Source organism: Trichogramma pretiosum, unplaced genomic scaffold (genome assembly GCF_000599845.2).
Source record: "Trichogramma pretiosum strain Unisexual culture from Peru unplaced genomic scaffold, Tpre_2.0 scaffold26, whole genome shotgun sequence".
Lineage (NCBI taxonomy): Eukaryota > Metazoa > Arthropoda > Insecta > Hymenoptera > Trichogrammatidae > Trichogramma > Trichogramma pretiosum.
Genome location: NW_019641640.1, coordinates 1,078,137 through 1,105,780, shown reverse-complemented (window position 1 = coordinate 1,105,780; position 27,644 = coordinate 1,078,137). Strand labels below are relative to the sequence as shown.

Genomic DNA, 27,644 nt, shown 5'->3' with positions numbered 1-27,644 from the left:
CACAGTCGCGCACGGCCCTGCATGTGCCCGAGAGAAGGGGTAAGCGGCCCGCGGACTCGCTCGCGCGGCGAGCCTCAGTTGAGTTCGATCGAGTCACGGCACGGAGACGCATTCCGGAGTCGTGCTCAATAAATACTTATTACTAATTAATACGCTGGCGTGTCTTTACTTTCGCCTTCCCGCCTCCACCATCCTCGACACACGCGCGGGCCATCGCCGGGACTCGGACGTCACAGAGCATCCCGGGAGCGCGCTAATATTTCAGAAGTGGGATTAGCAAGCCATTTGCGAAGAACGGAGCAAGCCGCCATCTTGCCGCGCGTCGACTTTTCCGTCACTGCTTGCCAAACGTAGGGCAACGTACGCACCCGAGAGCGAACATTTTTTTTTGCTTCGTGTTCTTCTTGTGTGTGGCCAAGGGTCAAGTGTAGTGAAACGTTTTGGAAAAGATGAGCGCCGGCAACCGCAACGATTCGAGAAACGCACATCTCCGACGAGACGGAGCAAGGAGCGTCTCAAACGGGCATCGGAGTTCGCCAACGCTATCAACGCTGTCGAGTCTGTCATGGGACTCAAACGACCTGTACGAGCAGGATAGAAGGATGGCATGGGAACTCAACGCCGAGGACAGACATCTTATCGATACGCTCGATACAAGGCCAAGGTATGCGATGCAAAATGCACGTCGTCAACAATTCTCAGAACCAGCATCGATTGGGAGAGGGTTACCAGAAATGGAGTCGCCCGAGCCCGCCGTTTTCTCGGCTTGTGGTGACTTGTATCCGCCGTCAGAGGGCGCCTACTCTCAGTCGGTTCGTATGCACAATCCTAGCCTACAACGGCCGTATGCGCGGTACCCGCCGTATGCGCGATACACACCGAATGACGACGAAACGGCGTACCTAACTTGCAATACAACCATGAACAACGAGCGCGACATGTTCAGACGACATGAACGGCGCGAAACGGAGCAGCAGTACGCAGAGCAGCACAGATTGGAGCAGCGCAGAACGGAACAACATGCAGCCAGCTCAAAACAAGACACTGTAAATGTCACCGACCTAGTGAAGCTTCTTATGAGCTACGAAGAGCGACGAGATCAACGACTTCGTGAGCAGGAAGAAAAATATGAAAAACTCGCCACCCAATTCATGCAGTCTCCTAATGTAAATTCCAGTGCGCCAACAGCGGCGACAACAGCATATCACATCGTGCCGGATTTGAGTAAGGACATTCGAACATTCAACGGCGAAGAAAGCAACGCAGCAGCGAGAGAGTGGTTGCGCGGTATCTCCAGCAGACGAGAACTGCACCACTGGCCAGACTCGTACGCATACGAGACGGCTCGCTCGCACCTCCGCGGTGGGGCACGTCACTGGCTCGCTCGCAAGAAGAATGTGAATTCTTGGGCAACTTTCAAAGCAGCATTCGTCAAAACATTCATCGGCGTCGACAGTTTGACAGACGCATGGACGCGTATGTCAGCGCGAGTGCAACAAAAAGGAGAAAAGATAAGTACTTATTTCCACGAGAAGATGAAACTGTGTGACGAAGTACACATGAAATTCGACGATGCTCGTGAGCAAATCATTATCGGGCTATGGTCGAGAGAATTGCGCAACGTCGTCGCTCCACGTAATCATATGGACGACGATGAGTTGCTGCATGATTTAAAGAAACAACAACGAATCATCTCGCAGAGCTACGACAAAAAGAATTCGAAATCGGATTATGCATCGAGAGCCACTTCACCTGAAGAAAAGTCGGACGTTAGTGAAAGAAAAAAATCACCGACAAGAAGCAGTGACAAAGATTCACGAAGCAGAAATTCAACTAGAAAGGCGCCAGCTCGCAACGAGAAAGGAGAGCTGAAGTGTTACTCTTGTAACTACTACGGACACATTTCAAAGGACTGTCCTACCAAAACGAATGAAAAGAAAAACACACAGTCAACCTCATCGAAGTCTACACCTCCAGCTCAACCCAAAGATGATCGAGTGATTGCTAAAATCGACAGTACTACAGCAGATGCTGCACTGAAGTACTTCAAAGATGCAGAGCTCGACGGACAGGAAATCAAAGCTTTCATTGATCAAGGTAGTTCAGACTGCATTATCAAGGCATCATCAGCACTTCAGTTGGGACTGCGGCTCATCAAGGATAAATTAAAACTACGTTGCTATGGTCCAAAGGAGCACCAAATCAACACCATAGGGTTTGTAAACTGTTCATTGAGCATCGATGGAGTCAAGGCTGATAATGTACCAGTGCGAGTAGTGCCAGACGACTTCCAGCCAATGCCACTGCTCGTTGGACGTTCTTACACCGAGCTGCCCTTCATTAAGTTCAGCAAAAACAAGGATACGTTCAAGTTTATGTATGATTTGGATCAGTTAGCTCAGGAGGAAGCGACATCCTACGACACCTTGCAAGTCAAGGAGAATAATCAGCTTTTACCCAACTCAGTCAACTTTGTGTGCATAGATAATGCTGAACGAAACGTCTCATTACCTCTGTTTAATTTTAGTGAGAAACCGGTGATGCTGCTCAAAGGAGAAAATTTTCCAGACAGAGGAGAATTATGTGAAGCACCGCCTCTGCTGGCAACGAAGAAGCAAGCCATCACTGAAGCTGACGTCGTAATTGGAGAAAATCAACCGGTCGAGGCAAAGCGAGAACTGATCAAGCTCCTCAACGAATTTCGAGACACCATTGCCATGTCGATTGAAGAGCTGGGATGTACAAGTCTAATCGAGATGGACATAAAGGAGCTCCCTGGGAGCAAACCAGTAAATCGAAAGCCGTACCCAGCCAGCAACGCAGAGAGAGAGCGTATCAAAGCCATTGTCAGTGAGTGGAAACGGCTAGGAGTATGCACCGAGACGGATTCGCCGTATGCTAGTCCTGTGCTTATCTTCAAAAAAAAGAACGGCGAAGACAGGCTGGTAGTGGATTACAGGCTCCTCAATCAGCAAACAGAAAAACGGAGTTTTCCTCTGCCAAACATTGAGGATCACTTGGCTCAACTACGCAGCGAGAACAAGCTTTTCATCGTCTTGGATTTGGCACATGGCTACCTTCAAGTACCGTTGGCTAAGGAAGCGCAAGAGAAGACGGCATTTGTGACACCAGACGAAACTGGTCAGTTTACGAAAATGATATTTGGCCTCACCAATGCGCCGTTTTATTTTTCCAAATTAATGAAGAAAACGCTGGAGCCGGTTCGCAACGACGTAGTGCTTCATTATCTCGACGACATCCTTATCGCCGCAAGCTCGTGGGAAACGCTTTTGCTGAGACTTCGGCACGTATTGGAGTGTCTCCGACGTGCTCGCTTGACAATAAAGCTGTCAAAATGTGGATTTCTGCAAGAAAAAATTACTTACCTCGGACTAGAACTGTCCGCAAAAGGGATTTCTCCAGGCAGATTAAAAGTTGCTGCAATAGAAAATTACCCAACTCCAAAAAGTATCCACCAGCTCAGACGATTTTTGGGACTTGTAAGCTTCTTTCGTCGTTTCGTACCACGTTTCGCTTGGATTGCTCAACCTTTATATAATTTGTTGAAAGCAAACGTCAAATTCACATGGAAAACCGAAGAAGAAAATGCATTTCATCTGCTGAAGACCAAGCTTACAGAAAAACCCATATTGCAGCTGTTCGACCCTAAAAGAGAGACCGAAGTGCATACAGACGCCTCTGCAGCTGGACTGGCAGGAATGTTACTGCAGCGAGGTGATGATGGAAACCTGCACTTAGTGTACGCTGTAAGTCGAAGTACTAGCCAAGCGGAGAAAAATTATCACTCTAGCAAGCTCGAGATGTTGTGCTTAATTTGGACGGTAGAAAGGCTGCGCAACTGGCTGATTAATATAAAATTTGTTGTATATACTGACTGCAGAGCGCTTATTTACATCAATGTAAAGAAGACACAAAATCCACAGTTTATAAGGTGGCAGAACGCGCTCAGTGAGTATGATTGCGAGATAAGGCACCGACCGGGCGAAAGGATGCAGCACGTAGATGCTTTAAGTCGTGCTTTTCCCCAAGACAAGTGCGAAGATTCAACAGTTTTTACAATTGCCAATGACACCGACGAAGTCCTACTCTACCAATTCTCCGACGAGGCAGTGCAACGCAAAATTGAAATTTTACGCAAAGATGCATCCGAACGAACGAAAAATGAAGTATCAGAAGTACAAGATTATGAGCTAAGTAATGGAATTTTATTTAAGTTAATTGATGGACAGAGAAAATTCGTAATTCCAAAATCAATGAGAAAAGCCATGATCGTTCGCTTCCACGACCTACACGGACACTTTGGACTAGATCGTACGCTCAGAAAAATGCAAGAATTTTATTTCTTTCCGGGGATGCGACGGTATGCAAGGCAACACATCAAAGCTTGCATCCATTGCATTACGAACAAGACTATGACAGGTAAAAAGCAAGGAATTCTACATCCAATTCCACCGGGTGAAAGACCTTTCCAAATTATACATATAGACCACATTGGACCGCTAGTGACAAGCTCCAAAAGAAACAAGTATATTCTAGTATTGGTCGATAACTTTACCAAATACGTCATTCTTGAACCCTGCAGAGATACCAAAAGTGATCAAGTCATTAAGATATTGGAGAACTTCTGTATTCATTACGGAGCTCCAGACAGAATAATCTCAGATAGAGGCACGTGCTTTACTTCACACACCTTTGAAGATTTTTGTAAAAGACACGGCATTCGGCACACTTTAAACTCGCCTAGACACGCTCAGGCAAATGGGCAAGTTGAAAGAGTCAATAGAACACTCGTACCTGTAATTCAAGCTATGAATGAAAAAGAAAACGACAAACATTGGGACTCTGAGATCAAGAAAGTAGAAATGTGCTTAAATACGACGTTTAACAAAAGCACCAATAAAACACCCTTTGAAGTATTGTATGGTTATAAACATCGCTATAACGAAGGCCTTATGAGAACTCTCACTGTGCAGGAAGAAAATTATACGCCGCCAGAAGAGCTTCACGAAGGAGTAAGAGAATCTATCGTTAAAGAACAGTCAAAATACAAGGAGAACTACGATAAGAAACGCTACAGTACGACCTTTTATAACATAGGCGACATAGTGTACATGCAATCTAATCCAGTTGCCACAGGTGAAAGCACAAAGCTTCAACAAAAGTTCAAAGGACCGTTCATTATTTACAAGATTCTCCCAGGTGACACGTATGGTATTACTGATCTCAACCCAGCTCAAAAAGGCAGTCGTTATGCATCCACCGCACATGTGTCGCAACTCAAGCAATGGAAACCATGTGTTGAAGATGACCCAGTAAGTGATGACAATTCGACCGATGAAGAAACAAACGCAGATGAGTCATTGTCTTCAAAAATCAAGGAAATTTCAAGCTCAGATGAACAAGATAAAAATGCAAGACCAATGAGAAGAAAGAACTTACCTCAACGCTATCAAGATTTTGTTTTGAATTAATGAAACTTTTTTTATTATTATTTAAATTTTAAAACATGTTTATTAACATTTTTTATTTATGTCATTCAATTTTAGTATTTCAAAAAAAATAATTGTTTGCTTTTTAATCAATCAAAAAAAATTATCAGTTGTATGTATATGTCTGTTTATGTAGAACAATAATAATTAAAGCAAAATGTTATCCGCCAAAGCTACCCCTTAACTCGAGGACGAGTTAACTGTAGGATGGCCGAGTGTTAGCGGCAACGTACACGCAGGCCAGGCACAGTCGCGCACGGCCCTGCATGTGCCCGAGAGAAGGGGTAAGCGGCCCGCGGACTCGCTCGCGCGGCGAGCCTCAGTTGAGTTCGATCGAGTCACGGCACGGAGACGCATTCCGGAGTCGTGCTCAATAAATACTTATTACTAATTAATACGCTGGCGTGTCTTTACTTTCGCCTTCCCGCCTCCACCATCCTCGACACACGCGCGGGCCATCGCCGGGACTCGGACGTCACAGAGCATCCCGGGAGCGCGCTAATATATTTTATCAGAGAAAATTGTGAAAATTCACATTAATTACGTGCAAATAGTCAATCGGATAATGGAAAATAGAGAGAACCCAGTTAGGTATTACTTTTTTGATCGTACCACGACTTTATTTTTAAGCAATTACCTTATGAAATGCAATTTTTTCCTAGCGTGAAGAAAGAACCGAATGATACTTGGCCAGATTCAGGTGGCGATTATAATTTTAATTCGATTGACTCTTACGACAACGATCAGAACGTTATAACATTTGCTAAATCATCGGTGAGCTAAATGATTTGAATTATGTTCCGTTCTTCTACCGTTAAAAACTATAACATAATTTTAATTTCAGACAAATCACGTGAATGAGGCTGTTACATTACATGAAAAGTCAGATGAAAAAATATTCGTCGATTTTGAGTGCAAATATGTTCAACCTAAACTCAAATCTTTACCGACAACTATCTGCAAAACTGAATATCAAAGTTATTCCTCTAATGTGAAAATAGAAAACCGAATTCAGGCCAATTACTTGAACGATAAAGTTTTGATAATTTTGATAAAAAAAGAATTCGATTACGATAGTAATTGTAAATTTCATATAAGTTCCCGATTTAAGATTGAAGGTAGAAGAATGAAGAAGGATATAAAAAAATTAAGAGAAGCATCTCAAACCAAATTATCTTACGAGTGTAAAATGTGTCGAAAAACTTTCAAAGGAAAAATTAATCTAACGAGACATAATATAACGACGCATAAGCGCATCAGGCATTATGATTATGAACTTGGTCCATTTAGTTATCAAAGAAACCTCGATCGGCGCGTCAACGCGGTACGAGACCGGAGCAAACTCTTTCAATGTGAGATGTATCAAAAATCATTTGGACATAAACATCACCTCAATACTCACATAAATACGGTACATAATCTCATTAAACCCTTTGAATGTGACATTTGTCACATATCATTTGGATATAAACATCACCTCAAACGTCACATAATTACAGTACATAATCAAAGCAAACCCTTCGAGTGTGAAGTTTGTCACAAATCATTTGGATGCCAGAGTCAACTCAAAAGACACGTCAATACAGTACACAATCACAGCAAACCTTTCGAATGTGAAATTTGTCATAAATCATTTTCATACAAGGGTAATCTCAATAAGCACATAAATGTAGTACATGATCGGAAGAAACCCTTTGAATGTGATATTTGTCACAAATTATTTGGGCTAAAAACAAACCTGAACAGGCACATATCTGCAGTACATGATAGTATCAAACCTTTTGAATGTGAGATTTGTCACAAATCATTTGGACAAAAAGGTACCCTTAAGAAACACAAAATAGCAGTACATGATCGTAGCAAACCCTTCGACTGTGAGATTTGTCCTAAAACATTTGGAGACCGGAATAAACTTAAGAGGCACGTAATGATAGTACATAATCGGATCAAAGCCTTTGAATGTGAGATTTGTTGCAAATCATTTGGAGAAAAGGGTAGCCTCAATAAACACATAAATGTAGTACACAATCGGACCAAACCTTTTGAATGTGAAATTTGTCACAAATTATTCGGATTCAAATGTAACCTGAAATGTCACATAATGAAGAAACATAATCGAAACTCATCCTAAGAGCGTCAGTTTTATTCTCAGACATCATGGATGCAATGAAGACTTCTGTACTATTATTTATATCCCTGAACTTTATGAAGGACAATAAAGTATTTCAAACTGTTATTAATATTTTAATGATTGTAAAAAGCTTTCCATTTACCTTTGTTATATTATTTTACAAGTACTAGAGAATATTTCCCAAACTTTTCTAAACTTTTCTCGCTAATTTAATGAATTAATTTACGTGGAAACCTACATGAAAATCTTGCTGTTTATTTTACATAACTCATATATATAGACTTTCAACAGTTGAATAATGTAATGTCATGCCTTGAAGCATTCAAATAACTCAATTATTATTTTGGAAACAGCGGTATATGAGTTTATTTCGTGCATTAGTAAATCCAATTTTTTTTGAACTCCACTTAATTTATCCAAGGTGAATCAAAAGGTAATTGCCAAAATTACAAATGAAGGCTCTCATAATATGTATTCATGAGGTAAGGAAAAATTTAACAAACTACCATTAGCTAAAATTGATAAAGAATAGATAAAGAACGAAAGGAGGGAATGTTTCTTAGTTCGGTTCCGGGCTCGCAAGTAAAATTAACTCAACATTAATTTTGAATATTTTTAATGGTCCAAAACTGAGTTGGGCATGCAACAAGTATGGTGATCTGAAATTGGTGTATGTGGATATAGTAAAAATATAATAAATACTGTCCGATTCTTCAAAAAACCTGAAAAAATCTTTACATTATATTTTGACAATGCAAGCCATGATTATTTACAAATTCGGAACCTCACAGCGTCTGAAAAAATATTGAAATTTTCAATGCACAGATAAGTATGCCAGGATGGAAAACGACAGTCATTTTAAAGAAAATTTAAAAGTAAAAGAGACGATTTTCATCTTTGTAATTTTCCAATCTTTGTGCACTTTTTGGATGTATTTTGTTTACGCATATCATTTGAACCGGCACTTAAGAATAGAACCTACTTCGTTCAAATAATTATTTTTATTTTATATGAATTACGATATTCGTGCATGAATATTTATCAACCGACCCGTAAAAAAAAATTTTGTATACAAAATAAGCAGCATTTTCGTACTCTAAAGCGTAGATTTTTGAGAATCAAGAAATATTCGCGTAGGAAATTTTTTCTTCAAAATTGCATAGATGAAATCAAAAAATTTCGTGCGCATTTCTCCCTTGGATGGACAGACTCTTCCTCGCATAATATTGTATCGTGAGAATCGTCGGCGCTTCGTGGCAAGGTAATGGGCCGGAAGGGGGATGAAAGACTGCGCGTGCTGCCGACTCCCTAAGTCCAATATCGAGCAATCCTCGGAGCAGAGCGGCAGCCGCAGCCGCAGCTCTCGAGAGTAGATTAACTATACATATTGGCAACAACAGTTCGCGCATAACCTAACTTTCTCGTTACTGCCACTGCTGTATAATACATATGCACGGTACTATATAGTATATACGTATAGCTTCGCGTTTTCTTTCTCTTTCGCTCCACACGGCCAGGATAGGTATGTACTATGTATATGGGTTTGGGTGCTGTACTGGTGCTGCTGCTGCTGCCTGTCGCGCTCATGTCTTCTCTGGCGGCCGCAGATAGTAATAGTGACTGCCTGCCGATGCCTCTCAGTGCGTGTCGAGTGCTCAAACTGCGAGCAAAATATAGCTGCGCCGTCTGCGCCTGACTTGTTGTGTTATATACATGTATATACGACGAAGCGCACACGCGATTTCATGGCGTAAAACTCGTGTCTGTGTGCTCGCTCCGTAGGCATAATATACTTATTATACTCGTGTTATAATGACGCCTGCTCGGCTCTGTGTTGTGCTTTTGTGAGAGGAGGCCGCAACACTGTCACGGACTGCAGTTTTCCATAATATGCGTAGCTAACCACACGCATGCACGCACGAAGAACACAATAAACAAACGGAAAAGGCGACGAGTTCGAGATCAGAGGAGGAACTAGTACTTCTGCTATTCTTTTTTTTTCATTCTTCGGTATCTCTCTCTCGAGAGAAAGAGAGATAAAAAAAAGTGTCGACGCTGCACGTACACAGACCAATGCTTTTCGGAGCATTCAGAGTTTCTGCTTTGACGTAGATGCTGCTGCTGCTGCTGCTGCTGCTACAGTGTTTTGAAGTGTCGCTCTGCGAAACAACAGCGAGGATGCATCAACTCAGCTGAGATCAACAAAAATAAAAAAAAACAACAACAGCAACAACGTCGACGATCGTCATTTTTCCACAGCAGAGAGCATGAGGTGAGTCGAGCATTATTACATTTTCGCACGTTCACTCGACTTATATACCATGACAATAAAATATTGTACAGCGGGATTAGAGGCTCGGGCCTGTTGTCTGCTCGATCGAAAATTTGGCATGGGACGTGCGTGCCTGCCCCGCGCGTACGTCGTGTTTACTTGCATTTATTTCCCCCCATATATATATATTTGTACATATATATCTGCTAAGCTGCTATACACGCACGTCCGTCGTACGAACTTGAATATAGGTATACATTTATTAGGAAGGGTAGACCCGCACATACCTACTCGTGGTTATTATATGTAGTACACAATACGCGCCGCCGCTCGCAGTTCACTACCTTATAAACCTATGCCTATACCTACGTGCAACGAAACAAAAGCTGGGCAACTGGCGGAGAAAATTTGACCTGAAAGTCGAACGCCAAGTGCCGAGAGTTGAACGTACCTACGTGCATACGCCTATATAGTACATCTGCCCATGTATACGTACGTACGTGTACGTGCATCTAAAAGCTAAAACTAGAACCTTTGCCGAGCGCCAGTTTCACCCGAGTACTTTCTTTTTTTCCCCGTTTTCCCGATTATAACAATGGACGAGAATCGGACTCTCGTTGCCCTGTCGATATACTCTCCTATTACTATACAGTATTTTCGCTAATCGTTGTTCCTGTTTTGTCCGTTTTTATTTACATTTCTTTTTTAGCGAATGAACGACGGGATATACTTTTCCTCGTTCTCGAAATCATATTACGTGTGTCCCAGGTTTAGCTTGTAAGCAGAATTAACAGTCATTAATTTTTACGTTGTACACAAAAAACGCCTCCGAGCGTATCACTGGTGTGATACTTAATAGTTTTGGAGCCAAGGGATATTATCTCCACGATTTCCGTGAAAATATCCGTAAAAGATTGGTCCTATTATCTAGTTTATAAACCATCTATCTTTCTCACTCTCTCTCGCTCGCAAGGCTTTGAGATTCAAAGATTCGAGCATGTCTGTTGTATACTTCTACGGGAGATTGGAGAAACCCGTGAAGCGTTGCCGCGGCAGCAGCAGCAGCTCGAGTTCTGTCATGTGTACGCTCGATTGTGGTTTCGCCACAATGTTTGTACGTAATTTGCATAAATGTATTTGCTCTTTCTTACTTCCGAAATAAACCAAAGTATCACAGTTTCTGCGCTCGAGTAAGTCAACTTTGTGCAAAGATACATATTCTTGCTTTTAATTCTGGCCAGTGTCTTCCGAAGGCTCGTGTATAGAATTAAAAATGAGAAATACAATGCCATTCTGTAAATGTGGATGCGACGTTGTATATTATTCCCGCAGTAAAGACAGAAGAAAACCTCATTAACTTGTGGCGCGTGTGTGTGCGCGCATAAAATACAGTACTATATTTGCGCGAATGCTTTACCCATGTGTGCCTGGACACTCAACCACACAATAGGCGAGCGACATTTTAAAAGCTTTTCTCTCTTTTTTTTTTGCTTTTTATCATGCTGTCACGTCGAGAGGAATTTAAAAACACGTTTCAGGATAAATGACGGGGATGAAAAGTAATGAAAATCGCGGAGCACCACTTCGAATCACTGATGAATGAGTTTTCCAACCCATCGGTGTAATCCACTTGCGTTTTATTTTATGTCGAATACATGGGAAGTTGCACACTGACGTGGAAATACCATAATATCCACTCGAATCGATCTACATCTTCGTAAAAGTGCGGATGTTGCTTTCAAAACTTTTTTGAATCATAAGAGATAGCGGAGAGATTACTCTTAGGGTTGTTTCCAAGTTTAATACGATATTTTTTGAACATTTTGCTTCTCAAACTTCGAGCTCATTGATTTACAAAGTGGGAACGAGAATTATTTAATGGCATTTTAAAGTTTTATTTTTTATTGGCGCAAAATGTTAATACCGTATTCTCCGTGTTACGAGTTTTAAAATTGTATTCTCCTTTTAACGCGTAGGAGCCGGCGTCGAGGAGCAGAAGTCGAGAGAGCCGCTGCTACAGCATTTCACGGTGAACTTTCTGGATGATGTATATAATTGTCCTTGAGCATAGATATTTTTGCGTGCGTAATCCTTTAGAAATGCAGATTTATTCTTGATTCATTGTAATACATTCGAGAATCTTTAAAACTTTATTATCTTAGCATCACGTTATTCAGACAGTCGTAGCTGAGAAGAAGTTTTATTTTATTACAGAATAATTTCTCGACCTTATTCAATTCTTTTGTTAAAATGTTTTTAACCGAGAAAAAACTTAATTTCTTCTAGTTCAATTTTTTTTTATTTATATTTTTGCAGTTTTAAATATATAATTTTCCTTTTTGTATATCGTCCAATTGTCTTTTTGTTGAAAAATTTTAAAACCAGTAGCTTATTACGTACAATTACGCATTGAAAATTATTGAGGCGTTATAATTATTAATTGATTCTAAAAGCTATGAGCGCTGTAATTGATGTAACAATTAATTTTTACGTCACTCGACTTTTTTATCAACTTATCGTACTTGAACGAGATCTTTAACAAAGCATAAATATGTATTATGTTCAAACAATGATTCCTTTGGTATTCTTGTACCTTATTTTAATATCGTACATATTTACTATGTCATGTATAACATTTTCTAATATATGCTGGTAAAACATTTCGCGTATGATGAACAAAAATATTTTATAAATTTTTTTATTGCTTTTTTTATTTTATTATAAAACTTTTTATATTTAAATGAGAGCAATATTTTGTGCCGAGATTTTCAGTAAAAAAATCTTCTCTCAGAATTTTTTCTCTAATAAGTGTAAGCGGAAAAGGTTGTAAGAAGACATTAATGCACTTGAGATCTTTCAACTTATATATCTTATATTAGATGAACTTGAAAGTACACTCATCTCCTTACTTGGCTTCATAAGAGCTGAAAATATTTTTTACTTTTTTTGATGAGAGTACTTATAATATCTCGTGCTTATAGAGTATTATAATCATCCATTTACATTTTTAGTGAGATTAAAATTCGTTTTTGACTAATCTCAACAGATGCAGAAAACTTGATGAACTTTGTGTGATTTTTGTTTATTTCTGTTTATTTGCGAGTATCGAAACACATACGCATAAACTCATAATTATTCATGTTAATCACCCTGCCTAGAAAGTCCGAACGCACGATAGCCATTTAACTTCTCATTTGAGTAAATCTGATCGAAATAAGCATAATCTGTTTTAATTTAGCCGATAAACTGTAATGAAAACGTGTGGGGATTTTAAGCTTTAGATGTGCTTTAAATTTTCGGATTTCGCAGTCGATTGGTCGTACCTTATCTACAGCTCACGACTTCCGTAGAGTATTTTACTCTCGCTTCTTTTCTTTTTTTTTATATAACTCTCATCAATTATTAATTATCAGCGTGTTTGCAGACACGGGCGAGCGTCGTTGTAAAAGGACTTTTTCTAAAATTTAAATTTGCTGCAGGAAAATATTTACTGAAGCTGTGCCCCGCGTTAGATACCATTTTGGAAAGAATTTTTTTCTCTCCTCGTTGCTAGGCAAACATTTCTCAGGCTTATAACGCGAGCCTTATTTCTTCTCTACGCAAACTCTCGGAAGAAAAATTCGCGCGCGCTCTGCTAACGCCGAATATCCATTTCAGTTGTAGCCTGCGCGCGTAAGTATACTCTGTCAGTTGACATTACAACTTTTTACGACGACTGCGAGAGAGAGAGAGACAGAGAAAAGTCAAGAAAGAAAGTCAAAATAATTTTCGCGCAAAAAAAAGAAGCAAAGTCGTAATGCCACGGGGGGCATGTCACTGTGTTTGTTGGTCCCCCGAGTGTCATGCTGATTTCTATTATTTCGCGTGCTCACGTACACATGTATATATAACACGCGACTCGGCGAGTGGAACGTATTAGTGTACCTTTCTCGTTGTATACTGTGTCTTAATGCCGTGCCACGGCTCTTCCACACGAGCAGGTGATAAATCAGCGAGTAACGTCGAGTCTTCTCTTATTACGTATTATATTATTATACCCCGAGCATAGCTGCAATAGACAAGCACTGACGCGGTGGCTGTTCTACGCCTCGGATACCAGATATGAAAAGAAAATATTTGGACCATAAAAAATGTTGGACATTCGTCGGCTTAACGAGACGCCACTTTACGAGCCCTAGTTCGTAATTTAATTGAAAAAGTGTCGATCAGTTGATACAACTGTTGATAATGGTCTTTTTTGTCGTACCTGTCAAAGTTCGTCTGCGAGTATTGACAGTTTTCGTTACTGCCCATTAGTGTCTACAAATATTAACTATCGTGTTTAAATTTTCAATACACTTCTACCTCTGCGATCGTTCGTCAAGGCTGATAAGTTTTACTCTGCGAATTAACCAATCATAAACAGTTACCGACGTGAGAAAAAAAAATAATTATCACTAATAAGACTAAAAATTGATTTTCCACAAGGTTGGTGGTATAGAAGACGGTCGATTAAAAGTCAGTAACTCGAGCTCCTTCATTAATTATTACTTTTTTTCCTCTTTTATTTTTAACAAACTGTAGATTAACACCCTGTATATTTCTATCAAAAAAAAGCTTTTTTTATAGTTGATTTATTATTTATCGATAGAATTTTTTTTTCATGATACGATATTAGAAAAGTTCTGGATTCTTTTTTTCACTTTTCTTTTTCAATCGTTTCAATTGAATTGGTCGGATTTTTTTTTTGTCAAATCGTGAAAACGTTAAAGCGAGTTCTGTGAATAATTTCAACCATTTTTATCGCATAAAATTTTTTTCGCAGCGTCAACCTTCGCCTCGTCAAAAATGAAAACGTGCCCGATACATAGCCGCTCTTATTTACCATCGGACGGACTCTAACGAGTTTTACACTGGTCGCCGTCTATACGTCGACGACTATGGGCATTAATTGCTGCCGTATATCCTACATATATACATCTATCTGTCGATTGTTTTGCAGTCCTTTGATGCAGCCAGTGACTGCAGTGCAGCGGGTTTGGAAATTGTGGATCGAGCACGTGCGCGCGAGTCACTTTTGCCCATCATATATGTACGCGGCATACGTCCGACGACCGAGAGATGTATTGCGGATCAATCAGCAGCACACGTGCATATATTGCTCGAAGCCGACAGTTGGAGTAATATAATCCACATGCGAATACGTAATGCTAGGCAGTAGCCGATTTGCGCAACGGATCGAGAGCGGCGAAAAATAATTTCGCTTTGAGTTTATGTACACATGGATATACGATATTACTACGGACGGCAGAAAGCTCGAAGTTTCTGTATGTATTCCATATACGAGCTGTTCGTGTACATAGATGTATAAAGCTGCTGCTGCCTGGTTTCGCGCGACTCGTGGCTTTAATAAGCCCCCGGTCGACGACGTCGTCCGATCGACGCGCGATATTATTATAACTTGAACAGAGAGCGAGAGAACGCGCCTGGTGGCGATAGTCGTGTGCCGTTGCTGACACTAACAAGTACTGCTGATAGGGCACCGCGCTCGGTGCAAAGTTTTGCTTCATCGTGTACATGTAGCTTCGTTCGTACACACACACAGACGTTTCTATCGACCATTCGGCCGTATAATAGTCAGCCGTGCTTTTAAAGGCCCGGAGCAGCGACAGCGAGGTTTTCTTTCGTTCTTTTTCTTTTTTTTCTTTTTTTTTTTTTTTGTTACATTGAACAGCGTGTACCCCGAGAGACTTTTTAGAGGTCTCAAAGCCGACACTGCTGCTCCACTACTACGACTGTACTACTAAAAGGAATAGTGCCCGACGGTCTTTTACCGCTTGGGCTTTGCTCTCGGTGTGCTGCGGCTGCTCCGCTATAAAGAGAGCGCAATTTTTCTTTTCGCATTATACACACGCTATGCGCGCGCTTGGCTCCTAGACAAAATATTCACGCCGACCAAGGAGCCTCGACGACGCGTTTGCCCACCACGCCAAAGCAGCTTTTTTTTACATGCCTGACCTGCGGAACGTATACTCGTGTTATTTGAGAGGGAAATTTTTGTTTTTCCCTTCTTACCTCGAGGACACAAAGCCTAAAGTGTCGCCGTGCGGCTTCTTCTTCGAACTCGTCCATTGTTCTATCATCGACGGAACTAGTCGCGATCGAAATTAATTCACGACATTACATTGTTCGCTTCTAACGATATGTGCAGCGAAGCACAATTAGACGCTAAGAAATTTATTGCTACGCGCATAAGCTCGCACATGATAAAGCCATTTGTACTTTAGGTATGACCAAAGTGCGAGTGGTGAATACTCCATCGCGAGTCTCGGTCGTTGCGTCTCATTTACGCGACACATTATAGCCCCAAGTTCATCGCGCCAACTTTTAATCAACCTTGAATTAATAATTAATCCAACTCCGACGGATGTCGCGCTCGGTGCCATTACCGTGTGTCGCATGATTAGTTAATGCGAAATTATTCGCACCTGTGCCTGAACTTGCTATCCTATCGCGAACGAGCCATTGCGAACGCGATACACCGTGTACACATTGATTTCTTGATTATAGCCATTTGGCACAATGGTTATTAGGGAAATTCTTACTTAGGACACCGAAGCCTATACTTTTTCTATAAATATATGGCAAAGAAATGTATATTATCCGATATAATGGCTCCTCGCAAGGAACGATACATTTTTTTAACTATTAGAGTAAAGACATAAATGTTGCTTGCGTACAATGATTCTGGTTCTTGATTTATTGCATATTTTACTTAACCGTAAGAAAGATACAAAACGCAAAATTTACGGCTGTCAGTTTCAAGGGAGTTTATTGTCGCGAGTTTAACTTGTCACTAACTTGGTTTCATTAATTATAAAGCATTTAATGCATCCGTTTCGCGTGTAAGACGCTTAGTCTCTTGGCGCATTCACTTGTCATTTAGTCATTTCAAGAGATAAATTGGCTCTAAATAGAAACAACCGTGTCTTACCGAATTAGCAACATCGCAGCAGCATATGGTTGAAATCGATTTGGATCCAATGTTAATTATTTCATTTTTTGACTATTCGCATGTGACTTTACGTCTATTTTTATACCACTCCTTCGAATCTCCTCTCTCTAAAAAAAAGGAAGTACACAAATATACGGAAAGTAATGGTACAAAGGGGCTTTAAGACTTGATCCTGCTTTATTTATACGCCTCGCGACAGCAATGTCAATAATCCATCGTAGCGCGCCTATATATATTCGCAGAGACAGAGAAGCAGCGGCATAGCTCCAACAAAAATTGCACTTCGCTCGATATATACAAGCGCCGCCGTCTGCGCACAGTTTTTACTTAATGTTACAGTTTTTCAATCTCGTAGTTTCCTGTGGCGCATCAAATATTGAAGCTAAAATGAGATACGTAATAAAGCATTTCACTCGTGCTTTGGCATTAATTTTTTTTCTCTTCCATTGCTTTCGTGTAACAGTTGGCAGCGTGCCCTACACCCACCATCGAAACGAGTCGTTTCTATACATTCATTTTTATTTATTTCTTGTATTTTTTTTTATTTTTTTACTTTTGTCTTCCGTCAAGTTTATCACATGGTTAACGCGAACGCGCGCAACCAAAAGTAATTACGGTTAATTCCCTAGAAAAGCGACGTGTTTTGCAATGGAAATGAGAAAATGTAATACAGTAATGGATGGTTTCAGCGCGGCCATTAATTTAACAACCGAGTGTGTAGTGTGCGGCGCGCGATCAGCGCGCACGTCCGTCGCCAAGAAGAACGTATACGTTGGCGCTTTCCTGAATTTATACGCAATTTTTGTGCGCCTCGACGCCACTTCGACACTTCGAACCGCCCGATGTTTTGTATACACAAAAACACAATAGTCGAGAGTCTTATTGACGTTGATGAATTTGCGTATAAACACGTGAGGCGAAACTTATACCGCGCTCGATTCGAGCTTTTTTACAAACAAACTCGCACGTGGACGCACTTTACGCCGCCGCCACCGCCGTCAACGCGGGAACAAGAGTCACGCACGCGAAACAACGGTGCATCCTAAAACATTTTCAATATAAATGCTTCGGGGAGTGCATGATAAATTAAAAAACCCGTTAGGCGCACGTGACACGCACGCACACCTGATCGTAATTCTAATGTTTATGAAAAAAAAACTCCTCTAGATTTACCATGAATATACTCTAGGGTGACCGAGAATTTTATTTACGGTAAAGTCAATTTTCTAAGTGCTTCTACGAATAAGGAGAAAAATTTAACTGCAGACGCGCGTCCAGGTGAACGTCGAAATTTCGAGATTAAAAAATAAAAAAATAATTCTTGTCTCCTTCGCGGCGCTGTGACAAGTTATATAAATTAATTTTAAACGCGTCGAGAATTGGATAAAAATAATACCCCCACGTGCGTGGAAACGAGAGGGTTTCATTTCGCGATCGTAAAATTACGTTGGCCCGGTTTACGTTACGTTCGCGTAATTGGGCAATGCGTAATCAACTGCACAAAATTTCATATGCCTGGCATATGGTGCTGCAATTTTTAATTCGTGAATCGATTGTTCGAATTTTCACTGCGGAACGTGCCCCCCGCGCATCGCTGCCGGTGAGTTACGACTTTGACCCAGAAAAAATCACTCCCATATATCTTTTATTTACATTTGCATGCGGCATCGCCCATGGCTCACTCTATTATAACACGCAGACGGAAAGTTGAGCGCGCGCAGGAGAAAAGTTAGCAGGATGAAAAATATTTTGCTTTAATTCATTTTATTCGTCTATTTTTCGTGGCCGTCTATCTCTCTCTCTCTCTCTCTTCTCTCGTCGTTACTCGCTCATAACTACATCACCGGCGCGCGCTTTCACTTTGAATAAAGTCCGCATCTTTTTTTTTCCGCGTGTTTTTTTTTCTCTTCTTCTTCCATCCACCTCGTCCGAATGAAAGTTTTATGCTCCTCATAACGCTCGGGCAATTTGCCTAATGTATACCCACAGTGCCACCGTTGCCTCACTGCGAGCGCGAGGTGAATTTTTTTTTTCCTTGCAACGCGCGTACACGATTCGGAACGGATGATACGACGACGAAGACCAATTTTATGTTCTAGACGCGGCAAGGTTTTTCTACCTCGTTTTTTTTTACTAGAACGAGTTCGTGACTTTGTATATTTTTTCCACGCGGTGCGCGTCGCGCGGCCGCCTTATCGCCTATATAGATATCCGAGCGCTCAACTTATTTTCAAATATACTCGTACAGTATATAGCTCTGCGTTGAAATAAGCGTTATTTTCTTCCTCTACAAGCACGAGGTCTTACAAATACAGTTTAAGACTTATTGAATTTTTCAATTTTTTTTTAACTTTTCTTCGTTTATTTACAGCAAAATGAGCGGCTCGCGACTCGCCAGGGGCCGGGCCAGCCGCATGGCGATCCTGATGGTCTCGGTGGTACTCATCTGCTGCGGCTACTACGTGTACCGGCAGACGCGCGCCGAGATGGATAAACTGCGCGAGCTTCACACAAAGTGCAACCAACAACTGGATACCCTCCAGGCCCAGCTTCAAGGTACATAGCATGTATACTTATATACTTACAAGCTCGTAATATCGCCGCGTTCGATGTAAGCCCTTCCAGCCGAGTCGAGCTTGCATTAAACGTCTTTTAATTAGCAGCAGCTCCTTTTAAAGTCTTGCACCAACGCGAGGGCTGCTGCTGTTGCGAGCTGCTGCAGAGCTCGGCGCGTTTTCTGCAAGCTAAAGCTTCTTTGCAGGGCTTGCTCGGCCTACGCCTCGCTCTCGAAAAGTGGTTTTATCTCCTTCAGATTCTCTCGCTCTGCTTGCTTTTTAATAATACGTGTATATTTTGCCGCGTACAATTTCCACCTTCAAAGTTTTTTCATATTTATTACTCCGAGCGCTCGGTGCGCAGCCAGGGTATAACGTCAAGCACTCGTTGAAAAAATGTTAAAATCAACTTGCCTTTAATTTATGAAAGGGATCAACGAGTGCTTTTTTTTGAACGAAATAAAATGTAAAGTCATGGATGAGCTTTCAGCTTTAATTTCGAAAGAAAACTCATCGAGTCGAAGTTGTGAATGGCAAGATTATAAATTGTACCCGACTGGATCGATAGTACTTTTTTTCTCGCTAATGAAGTCGTGTTTTTTCACGTAGACATCCTACAGATTCATTTATCTCTTTTGTCCTCCGCAGTGATATACGAGTACAAAGTGCAATTGGAGAAAACGCTGTCGAACGAAAAAAGCGCCAACGCCGCGGTGAAGGAGGAGCTGCAGCTCAAGGCGTCGAGGGAGCGCTCGATGCGCGACAAAGACATGGTCGAGGCGCAGCAGCGTTACAAGTCTCTGCAGCAGCAGTACAAGATCCTGCAGACCGGCCACAAGGATCTTAAGGACGACTGCGAGAAGAAGGCCAAAGTCGCCTACGAGAACACCAACATCTGCGAGACCAAGCTGGTCGATCTGAGGAAGCTCTTGAAGAAGGAGAAGGACGAGAAGGACGACCTGTCCAAGTCGCTGGATCATCTGAAAAACAAGTGCATGGACGAGGGTCAGAAGAAGGAGCAGCTCGAGGAACAGTACGAGAACTTGGTCAAGACGAATCAAAACGATAACGGCGAACTGGCGAGACTGCAAAAGCAAGTCATACAGCTGACTCGAGAACTCGACAAGTATAACAAGGTATTTGGAAATAATTTTTTTTTACGTTTTTATCTCATTTTGAGTTTTTTTTGTTAACATCGAATTCGCTATTATTTCAGAATAATGTGGGTAATCCAGATATAGATAATGGCCAAATATTGCCCAGGTACTCGAACTCGGACATCAACGACGTAAATCCAGCTAATAATCTGGTCGTCGAGGAAAAGTCCAACCCCGCGGCAATCGACAAGGACCAGATGCAGATGAACAGGCCGTCGTCGTCGTCTTCTCAGCATCAGGTAAGTCCGTCGAGCGAAGCTTTACAAGCCGGCCAAAATCCGCAGCCTCTCCAGGCACCCCAGAACAATCGTCACCTCGTCGATCTTCACGATAATAATCAAAACGACGACGAAAACAACAACAACAACACCATAAACAACAACAACGACGAAAACGACATGTTGCAAAACATCCACAGCGACGACTCGCTACACGAGATCAAGAGCGACGTGCGCTTTGCCAGTCGGGGCGGCAATATCGTGCCAGTCGGCCCGAACGAACCGAACGAATTGAACGACCAGCCGGAAATCGTTCCTCTAGCGAGTCCCGACGAAAACAAGCCGGAATCGCCGATAAAGTTCGCATATCCTTCGGAGCGTGATATTAATGGTCCTCCGGTCAACGATCAAGTCAAAGTTCCGCGCGTCAGGCCGCCGGTTTTGATTGCTATGCCGTCGAGCACGGAGAATCTGTTCAAAAGCGAACCGTCACTGCCGGAACTCAAAGATTTTGACTGAATTCGATTGAGCCCAACTCTTGCCGAGTTGATGTACAATTTAGAATTAGAAAGTAAATAGAAAGAGAGTGCGAGTTTCTGGCATTGTGACTAGTTTCTACTGACAAAAAAAAGTTGATGTACTTTTCACAAAACTTTTTTCACACGACAAAAGTATTGCCAACAAAAATGTGCCTTATAAATTTTATTAAAAAAAAAAAAAAAATTACATTATATGACTCGTTATGATCTCATCAACTATTATTAGTAAACAGTACGCATGGCCTCTCATTTTTCTCTGAGAAGTAAATGAAATCAAAAGACATTTTGATTATTTAAAAAAATGTTATTGAAGTTAGAAATTACATTAATGTATGAGCTTACATTAATGAGATATATATTGTTTTTCTATGTTTGAAAATTTTATATTCAAGTAAAGTATTTACACTTACTGCAGTAGAAATTTACGTGTTATTAGATCGCATTCTTATGAGAAAAAGTAGCGATATTTTTTCTGAACAGAAAAAATTGTTGATGTAAATGTATGCTTTGAATTTAATTTAAGCTTTGTAAATAATTTTTATGTAGAAAAATTTCTATTATACTATTAGTTTTGATTTTCACATTCCACATGCATAGTTTTTAAATACTTTATTATAAATAGAGTGATTTTGTAAAAGCCTATATTATTTGTTTCTGTAATTAATGGATTAGGTATGAACTTTTCTTTGACCGTTTTTAATGAGATTTCATTGCCATACAGCTATCACGGTTAAGTTAAAAAGAATTTTATTTTTACGTCACCGCAACGTCACTAGCGAGTATTAAATAGATTTAATTATTGTAAATTACAATGGCATTTAGTTAATAAATAGTTATCGTTTTTTATTTCTTTGAATTTATTCTTTTACCATCCACAAATTTTTCAATTTTTTGATAATTTATAATATTGGTTGGTGGATTAATAATAAATTTTTCATAATTGTATTAATTAACAAATAATTAATTTAGTATCGTGAAGTATTGATCGTCATTTTGATACACATCGAAATTTGATGTACTGTAAGTATTTATTTAATAATGTATTGAAAGGTGACAGTCCATAGCATGTTAATTCACTCATGTAATATCATGGAAAACAATTTTTTTACGTTTCATAATTACAATATTTTATTTACTCGTACATCACAATCAAATTCATGAATTTTTCTCTCAGCTTTAACGTTAAATGACATGACTAATAAAAGAAAATGTACTGTACTGAATTTCGGTAATGGCTCTTCAATAAACTATAAGTAAAATTGATGGGTTGAGTATCATCGTTAAGAAAATAAAACTATTTACATCGTATATTAATCATAAGTACATCAGTCTCAGGGATCCAATCATTTCACAATTATTTGGCTTTATCTAATTATACATTTAAACTAATTTTATCCATTGCTTATTTAATTCGATAAATTATATATTAACAACTGATTGAATAGAATGACTCTCTTTTTGCAGGCTCAAGTCTCGGGGATGATGAATAATGCGGTGCCGGCGCCGTTGAAAAGTCCCACCGAGAGCTCAAGCAAAGCCACCACAGCGACAACGACGACTGCCAAAGTGAAGCTACCCGTAGGCGTGCCACCGATACCAAGACTCATCGAACAGCCCAAAGAAGATATCGAAAGGCGACCGGCGGGTAAAGCTGACTCAGAAGCACAAGTCGATCCTGGCTTCGCCGATCCCAATCGGGATCACGCCAATGCGAATAGAGACATTCGAAAAGCTATCCACCAATTAGAAGCTATGAAAAAACTTAGACACGAGGCCGTTGGACACGATCCCGAGAACGGCTGGTACAGAGTTGTTAAAGTTGGTCAACAAGAAGTCGGTGAAATGCGTCAAGAAAAGAGCGGGTGAGTTTTCATAATTTAAAACGTATCTCATATAGTTATACTTCATACGCATTATCGTTGAAATCGCAGTTTAGAGAATGTCGCTGGCAACGAGGACGTGGAACAATACGACGATTACAATTACAAAGAGACGCACAATAAAAACGGTGACTTACATTTGGAGGAAGGAGAAGACGAAAGAGAAGGTGCGTAATTGATTGGATCATTGTTACTACTTTGTTTTTCTTATCATCTACTGAGATGTAATATTAAATCAGATTTACTTTAGATGAGGATGACTACGTCCACCACAATGTCAATGACATCAAACACGAATAAAGTTACTTCCACGAAGAAACCTAGATAAAAATTTTGTACAGTGTTGACAATTTTTCAAGAGCGAGCTCTATATTTTATCTTGGAATCCGTACTGAAATATGAACCTGAGAAAGTCTGTAGAGTGCAAATATGTTGTTAGCGGCAACGATGGTTAAAAAACTGTATTTTTATAAAAAAAACTAATAAAAGTTATTGTAAACGTAACGTTAGGGTTTTTAAGGTACTTAACATACTTAACAATGTTCCAAAATATTTCATAAGTCGTCTTGTGAATAGTATGTAGTTGTATATAAGTATAAATTACAGTTAAATTGTAAATTAAAATTACTTAATGACTAAGGTGCTACTTATTACTGCCATAATTTTACTAACTTATCGTTTATATTTTTATAATTTAAAAAAAACAAAAACAATGTACTTAATATGTTATTACAAGTTATTTTATAAGTTTAGTATAGTTGTAACATATACTATAACTATATTTTCTTTGCAAAATTTTTGTGCGGGTATAAATGAAAAATGTCATTTCTGTTTACGGTTTTGTAACTAAAAAAAAATTTTATTCTATAAAAACGTATGATGTTTTTCAGTTCTTCAATTTCTTTTAGACGGTACGATTACCTAAAAAAATTAACTATAAAAGATGACTATTGTTTTTTAAGCAGTTCAACTTTTAGTCATTGTGATGTAAGTTAAGCATACTGACCATTTCTTAATTATGAAATAGAACGAATTACTATCAATTATAAAAAATAATTGATGATTTCTCTTTTATGAAGTAGATGTTATTAGTTTAAGGAGAAAATTTGTATAATGTTTGTTGAGGCATTTTTGTATGGTTAGAAATATTGAAGATCAAAATATATATGTACAGACATTTTTACATTATGTCACTGGCAAAAGTATTCATTTTTACGAACCCTCATTATTGGTGTTTCGAATTTTTGTACAATTTTGTACGTTTATATAAGTCATAATGATGGTGAACATTAATTAGAAAATTTTGAATTTGATTCATCATTTCTTTATTTATCTCATTAAAAAATTATTTCTTCAAATAATATAATGGTGTTATTTTTCAAAACGTTTGTTACTTTTAAACAATTTATTGGTTTTTTTATCTTTATGAATTTGAAAATATACAGGAAAAACAAATGAGCAAAAATCATTGGCTCCCACACGAAATTCTTCACACGATTAAATGTACGTTGAGTTTATTATCGATTATTGCATAATCTTGTAATGGTATGTCATACCTATATAGACCTTTCTAATTCATTATACACGCAACTTACTGTAATACAGTTAAATTCTGGTTCCAGACATTTGAAGTATCTACATCGAAATATTTCTTTCTTTTTTTTATTAATAATGAACATCTTGTTTTACTTTCACTTTTTCATTTATTAAGTAATTTAAAATTCAATATTTTCAAATAAATTTATTGATGATACAAAATTCTGATTCATATATAATATATTATACAAAAAAACTTGGTAACTTATTTAAAAGCCAATCTGTTCACAAATGCTTTTACTAGAATTTTTATAAGTTCAGTCGAGGTTTTCATTTCCATACTCAAACCTGCTTTGATTATATTTTTTTATCAGCCGGATATTAGTATGCAGAATGAAAAATTAAATATTCCTTGCACTGCGTTACGACTTTTTAAATAATACTCCACATCGAGTTGTCCGGCCCGGTGGACTTTCTTTCGCTTATGTCCTGAATATGTGACACGCATGTTCATTAGAACATATAATAAAATATCTTTCCAGGTAGTGAAAACCTCAGAAGTATTGAGGTATGGAGCTATTAAGTCAGGCGATTTTCAATCTCATTTTTTTCATTTTAATCATGAAAAAAAACTATTATTCTGCAGTAACAAAAAAAAAAATTGCACGATTGCAGGTTCAATTGTGTATAGTAGTTCGCCGATTGGATGGGTCAGCGTTATAACCTTCGGTTCGTTTAATGTTAAATTTATCAGCATCCTTTAGAGCGCGGCTATTAATTGCCTTACGCCTGGTACGCCTGCTCGTAAAATTAAAGTGATAAAATTCTTCGATGCCTCGGTTAAAAAAAAAAAATATTTCGCTGAGTCGATCAGCCCGTGTTTTGCGTAATAACTGCTAAGTACAGTAAATAAATAGATCAATAGATTTTCAATTTTTCATAAAATGAAATCAATTCTCCAAATTGTTTTTCTAAATACGATTTTGAAATCAATCATTGACCGTCAAAAAAATAGATAACGATCAGTTTGAGATAACTACAGCATTGTCTGTGATTGTATTACTGACTCTTAGTGATTTTTAAAGGGAATAACATACTTTATCGGTCATATTTTCCAATCAATTATGAGAACAGGTGGATTGAAGGTTTCTATGAAAATATGATTTTTGAATCTTTTGTCAGATATCCATATGATACATCATTTCTGACAGCTTATCATCGGGTATTTCAACTGAAATATATGAGGATTGGTTACTTTCAAAAGAAAACTCAGCTACTTTATTTGAATCAAGGTCAATAAGCATTAAAGTCTGAAAAAATAATTATACCAGAAGCGTTTGCATTGAGATAAGAAGTCTCTGTAATTTACAAGCGGCCGTTAACCGTTTTATTTCCTCGAAGAAAAAAAATAAAGGAACAACATCTCGAAACAAATACACGAGCCTCTCTGCTCTATATGCCAGTCGAAATTCAAAGTAAAAGTAAAAGCGTCAAGAGTATCGATTAGATTTCTCTCTCTCTTAACAAAATCGGCTACGATGAATGGGTTTTTCTCTTCATTGCGTACATGTATACTAAAAGGCCCACCGAAAAACGTATTTGTATAGCACCTGCGTCAGCGTCTTTTCAAGCGATCGCGTTAAAAAGCGAAAAACATATACCTATACGGCAGCAGGACTTTCGCAAGCGGCCGAGCGCGGGCGCGTTTGAATCGATTTCGTTATATGGCATACATGGAAATTCGCGCATGTTTCGATCGGACCAATAATGTGTACCGATCCCATTTATCCACGGCATCGACGTTTTACGTAAGAAAAGTGTGTGTTTATATCACACACATACACAGTAACAATCGCGTCTACATATTCATGACAAGAGCTGGGCCAACGCCGTAATACACAAATCTCAAAGAGTTTGGAAATATTTTTCATACAGATTTTATAAGGTATATTAAGGCACTCGCGGACGAGGCATAGGAGGATATTACATTTAACCAGATTTATGCTTGTGTACAGTGAAGAGAGAAGTCTTAATATTTTTCCTGGACGAAATTTCACCTGTTACGCATTGACCTCGATCTCCAATGTACTTAATAGCGAGACTCGGCGGCGGCGAACTCGGAGAAACGGAGAGCCGTGGGTAATTCTAAGGTGCTGCGCGCGGAAAAAACAAACAAAAATTTCCGCCAGTGAAAGAGAGAGACAGAGAGAGAGAGAAGAGTCGGCGCTCGTCGTAGCGGCAGCTTTTCAAATTTTCACGCGGCTCCAACTCCGCGCGCGCAAGTCGCTGATTGCATTTATACACGCGACTATGCTACATAGGTATAGACGCGAGAAAGAGCGGAAACTTTGTTAGCGGAAGGTCAAAAGTCGCTAAAATCATGTGCAACGCGCGACGATACCGTCGACGTCGCCGCTGCACACCTCGGCTTGCGCTGCTCGCGCGCGCGCGTAGTCAAGCAAAGAAAGTAGCTTTCCTCGCGCGCCTCGCGAGAAAGAGAAAAAAAAACTGGAACGCCGATGTGTGTATATCATGCATATAAACGTAGTGGTACGTGCATATTTACGCGTTGGTTTTCTCCCGCGAGGCGCGCGTGAGAATATAAATACCATAATGTGGGCAGTAAGACTGCAGCAACAACAACAACAACGAAAAGAACAACAGAAATCGGAGTCGGAAAAAAGGATATTATGTGGCTGTGTATAGAGAAAGATGTAGAGGGCCCAAAGCTGTGGTGCGCGTCGCGATAGAATGTCGCGGTCGCGCGGCGGGCAAAAGTTTACGACGATCGTGGGTCTATGCGCGGCTCGACTTTGCGGCTGCAAAAGACAGTTTTTTTCCTCAAACCAACG

The 27,644-nt window shown here is 39.7% G+C and overlaps 2 protein-coding genes across 3 annotated transcripts; both read left to right on the top strand.

The window, feature by feature from the left end:
• Nucleotides 1-449: 449 nt before the first annotated feature.
• LOC111693823 lies at nucleotides 450-5,492 on the top strand. Its single transcript, XM_023459616.1, has one exon. It carries the CDS (start codon nucleotides 450-452, stop codon nucleotides 5,490-5,492), a length of 5,043 nt encoding a protein of 1,680 aa, XP_023315384.1.
• A 3,803-nt stretch (nucleotides 5,493-9,295) lies between these two features.
• LOC106652493 (myosin-10-like) lies at nucleotides 9,296-24,441 on the top strand. Of its 2 annotated transcripts, none has more exons than XM_014371485.2 (7): nucleotides 9,296-9,913; nucleotides 19,279-19,463; nucleotides 20,111-20,598; nucleotides 20,679-20,858; nucleotides 22,841-23,238; nucleotides 23,308-23,423; nucleotides 23,507-24,441. In XM_014371485.2, the coding sequence occupies exons 1-7, from the start codon at nucleotides 9,909-9,911 to the stop codon at nucleotides 23,554-23,556; spliced, it is 1,422 nt and encodes a 473-aa protein (XP_014226971.1). In that variant the 5' UTR covers nucleotides 9,296-9,908; the 3' UTR covers nucleotides 23,557-24,441. The 2 variants fall into 2 exon arrangements, with proteins under 2 accessions (XP_014226971.1, XP_023315408.1); XM_023459640.1 differs by having other exon boundaries at nucleotides 23,496-24,441.
• Nucleotides 24,442-27,644: the final 3,203 nt, after the last annotated feature.

What these genes read in the sequence shown, in the direction of transcription:
- LOC111693823 (XM_023459616.1), top strand. Translation starts at nt 450, where the DNA reads ATGAGCGCCGGCAACCGCAACGATTCGAGAAACGCACATCTCCGACGA.
- LOC106652493 (XM_014371485.2), top strand. An exon ending in AACTCGACAAGTATAACAAG is followed by an intron (nt 20,599 to 20,678) that starts GTATTTGGAAAT and finishes CTATTATTTCAG; the next exon opens with AATAATGTGGGTAATCCAGA. An exon ending in AGGAGAAGACGAAAGAGAAG is followed by an intron (nt 23,424 to 23,506) that starts GTGCGTAATTGA and finishes GATTTACTTTAG; the next exon opens with ATGAGGATGACTACGTCCAC.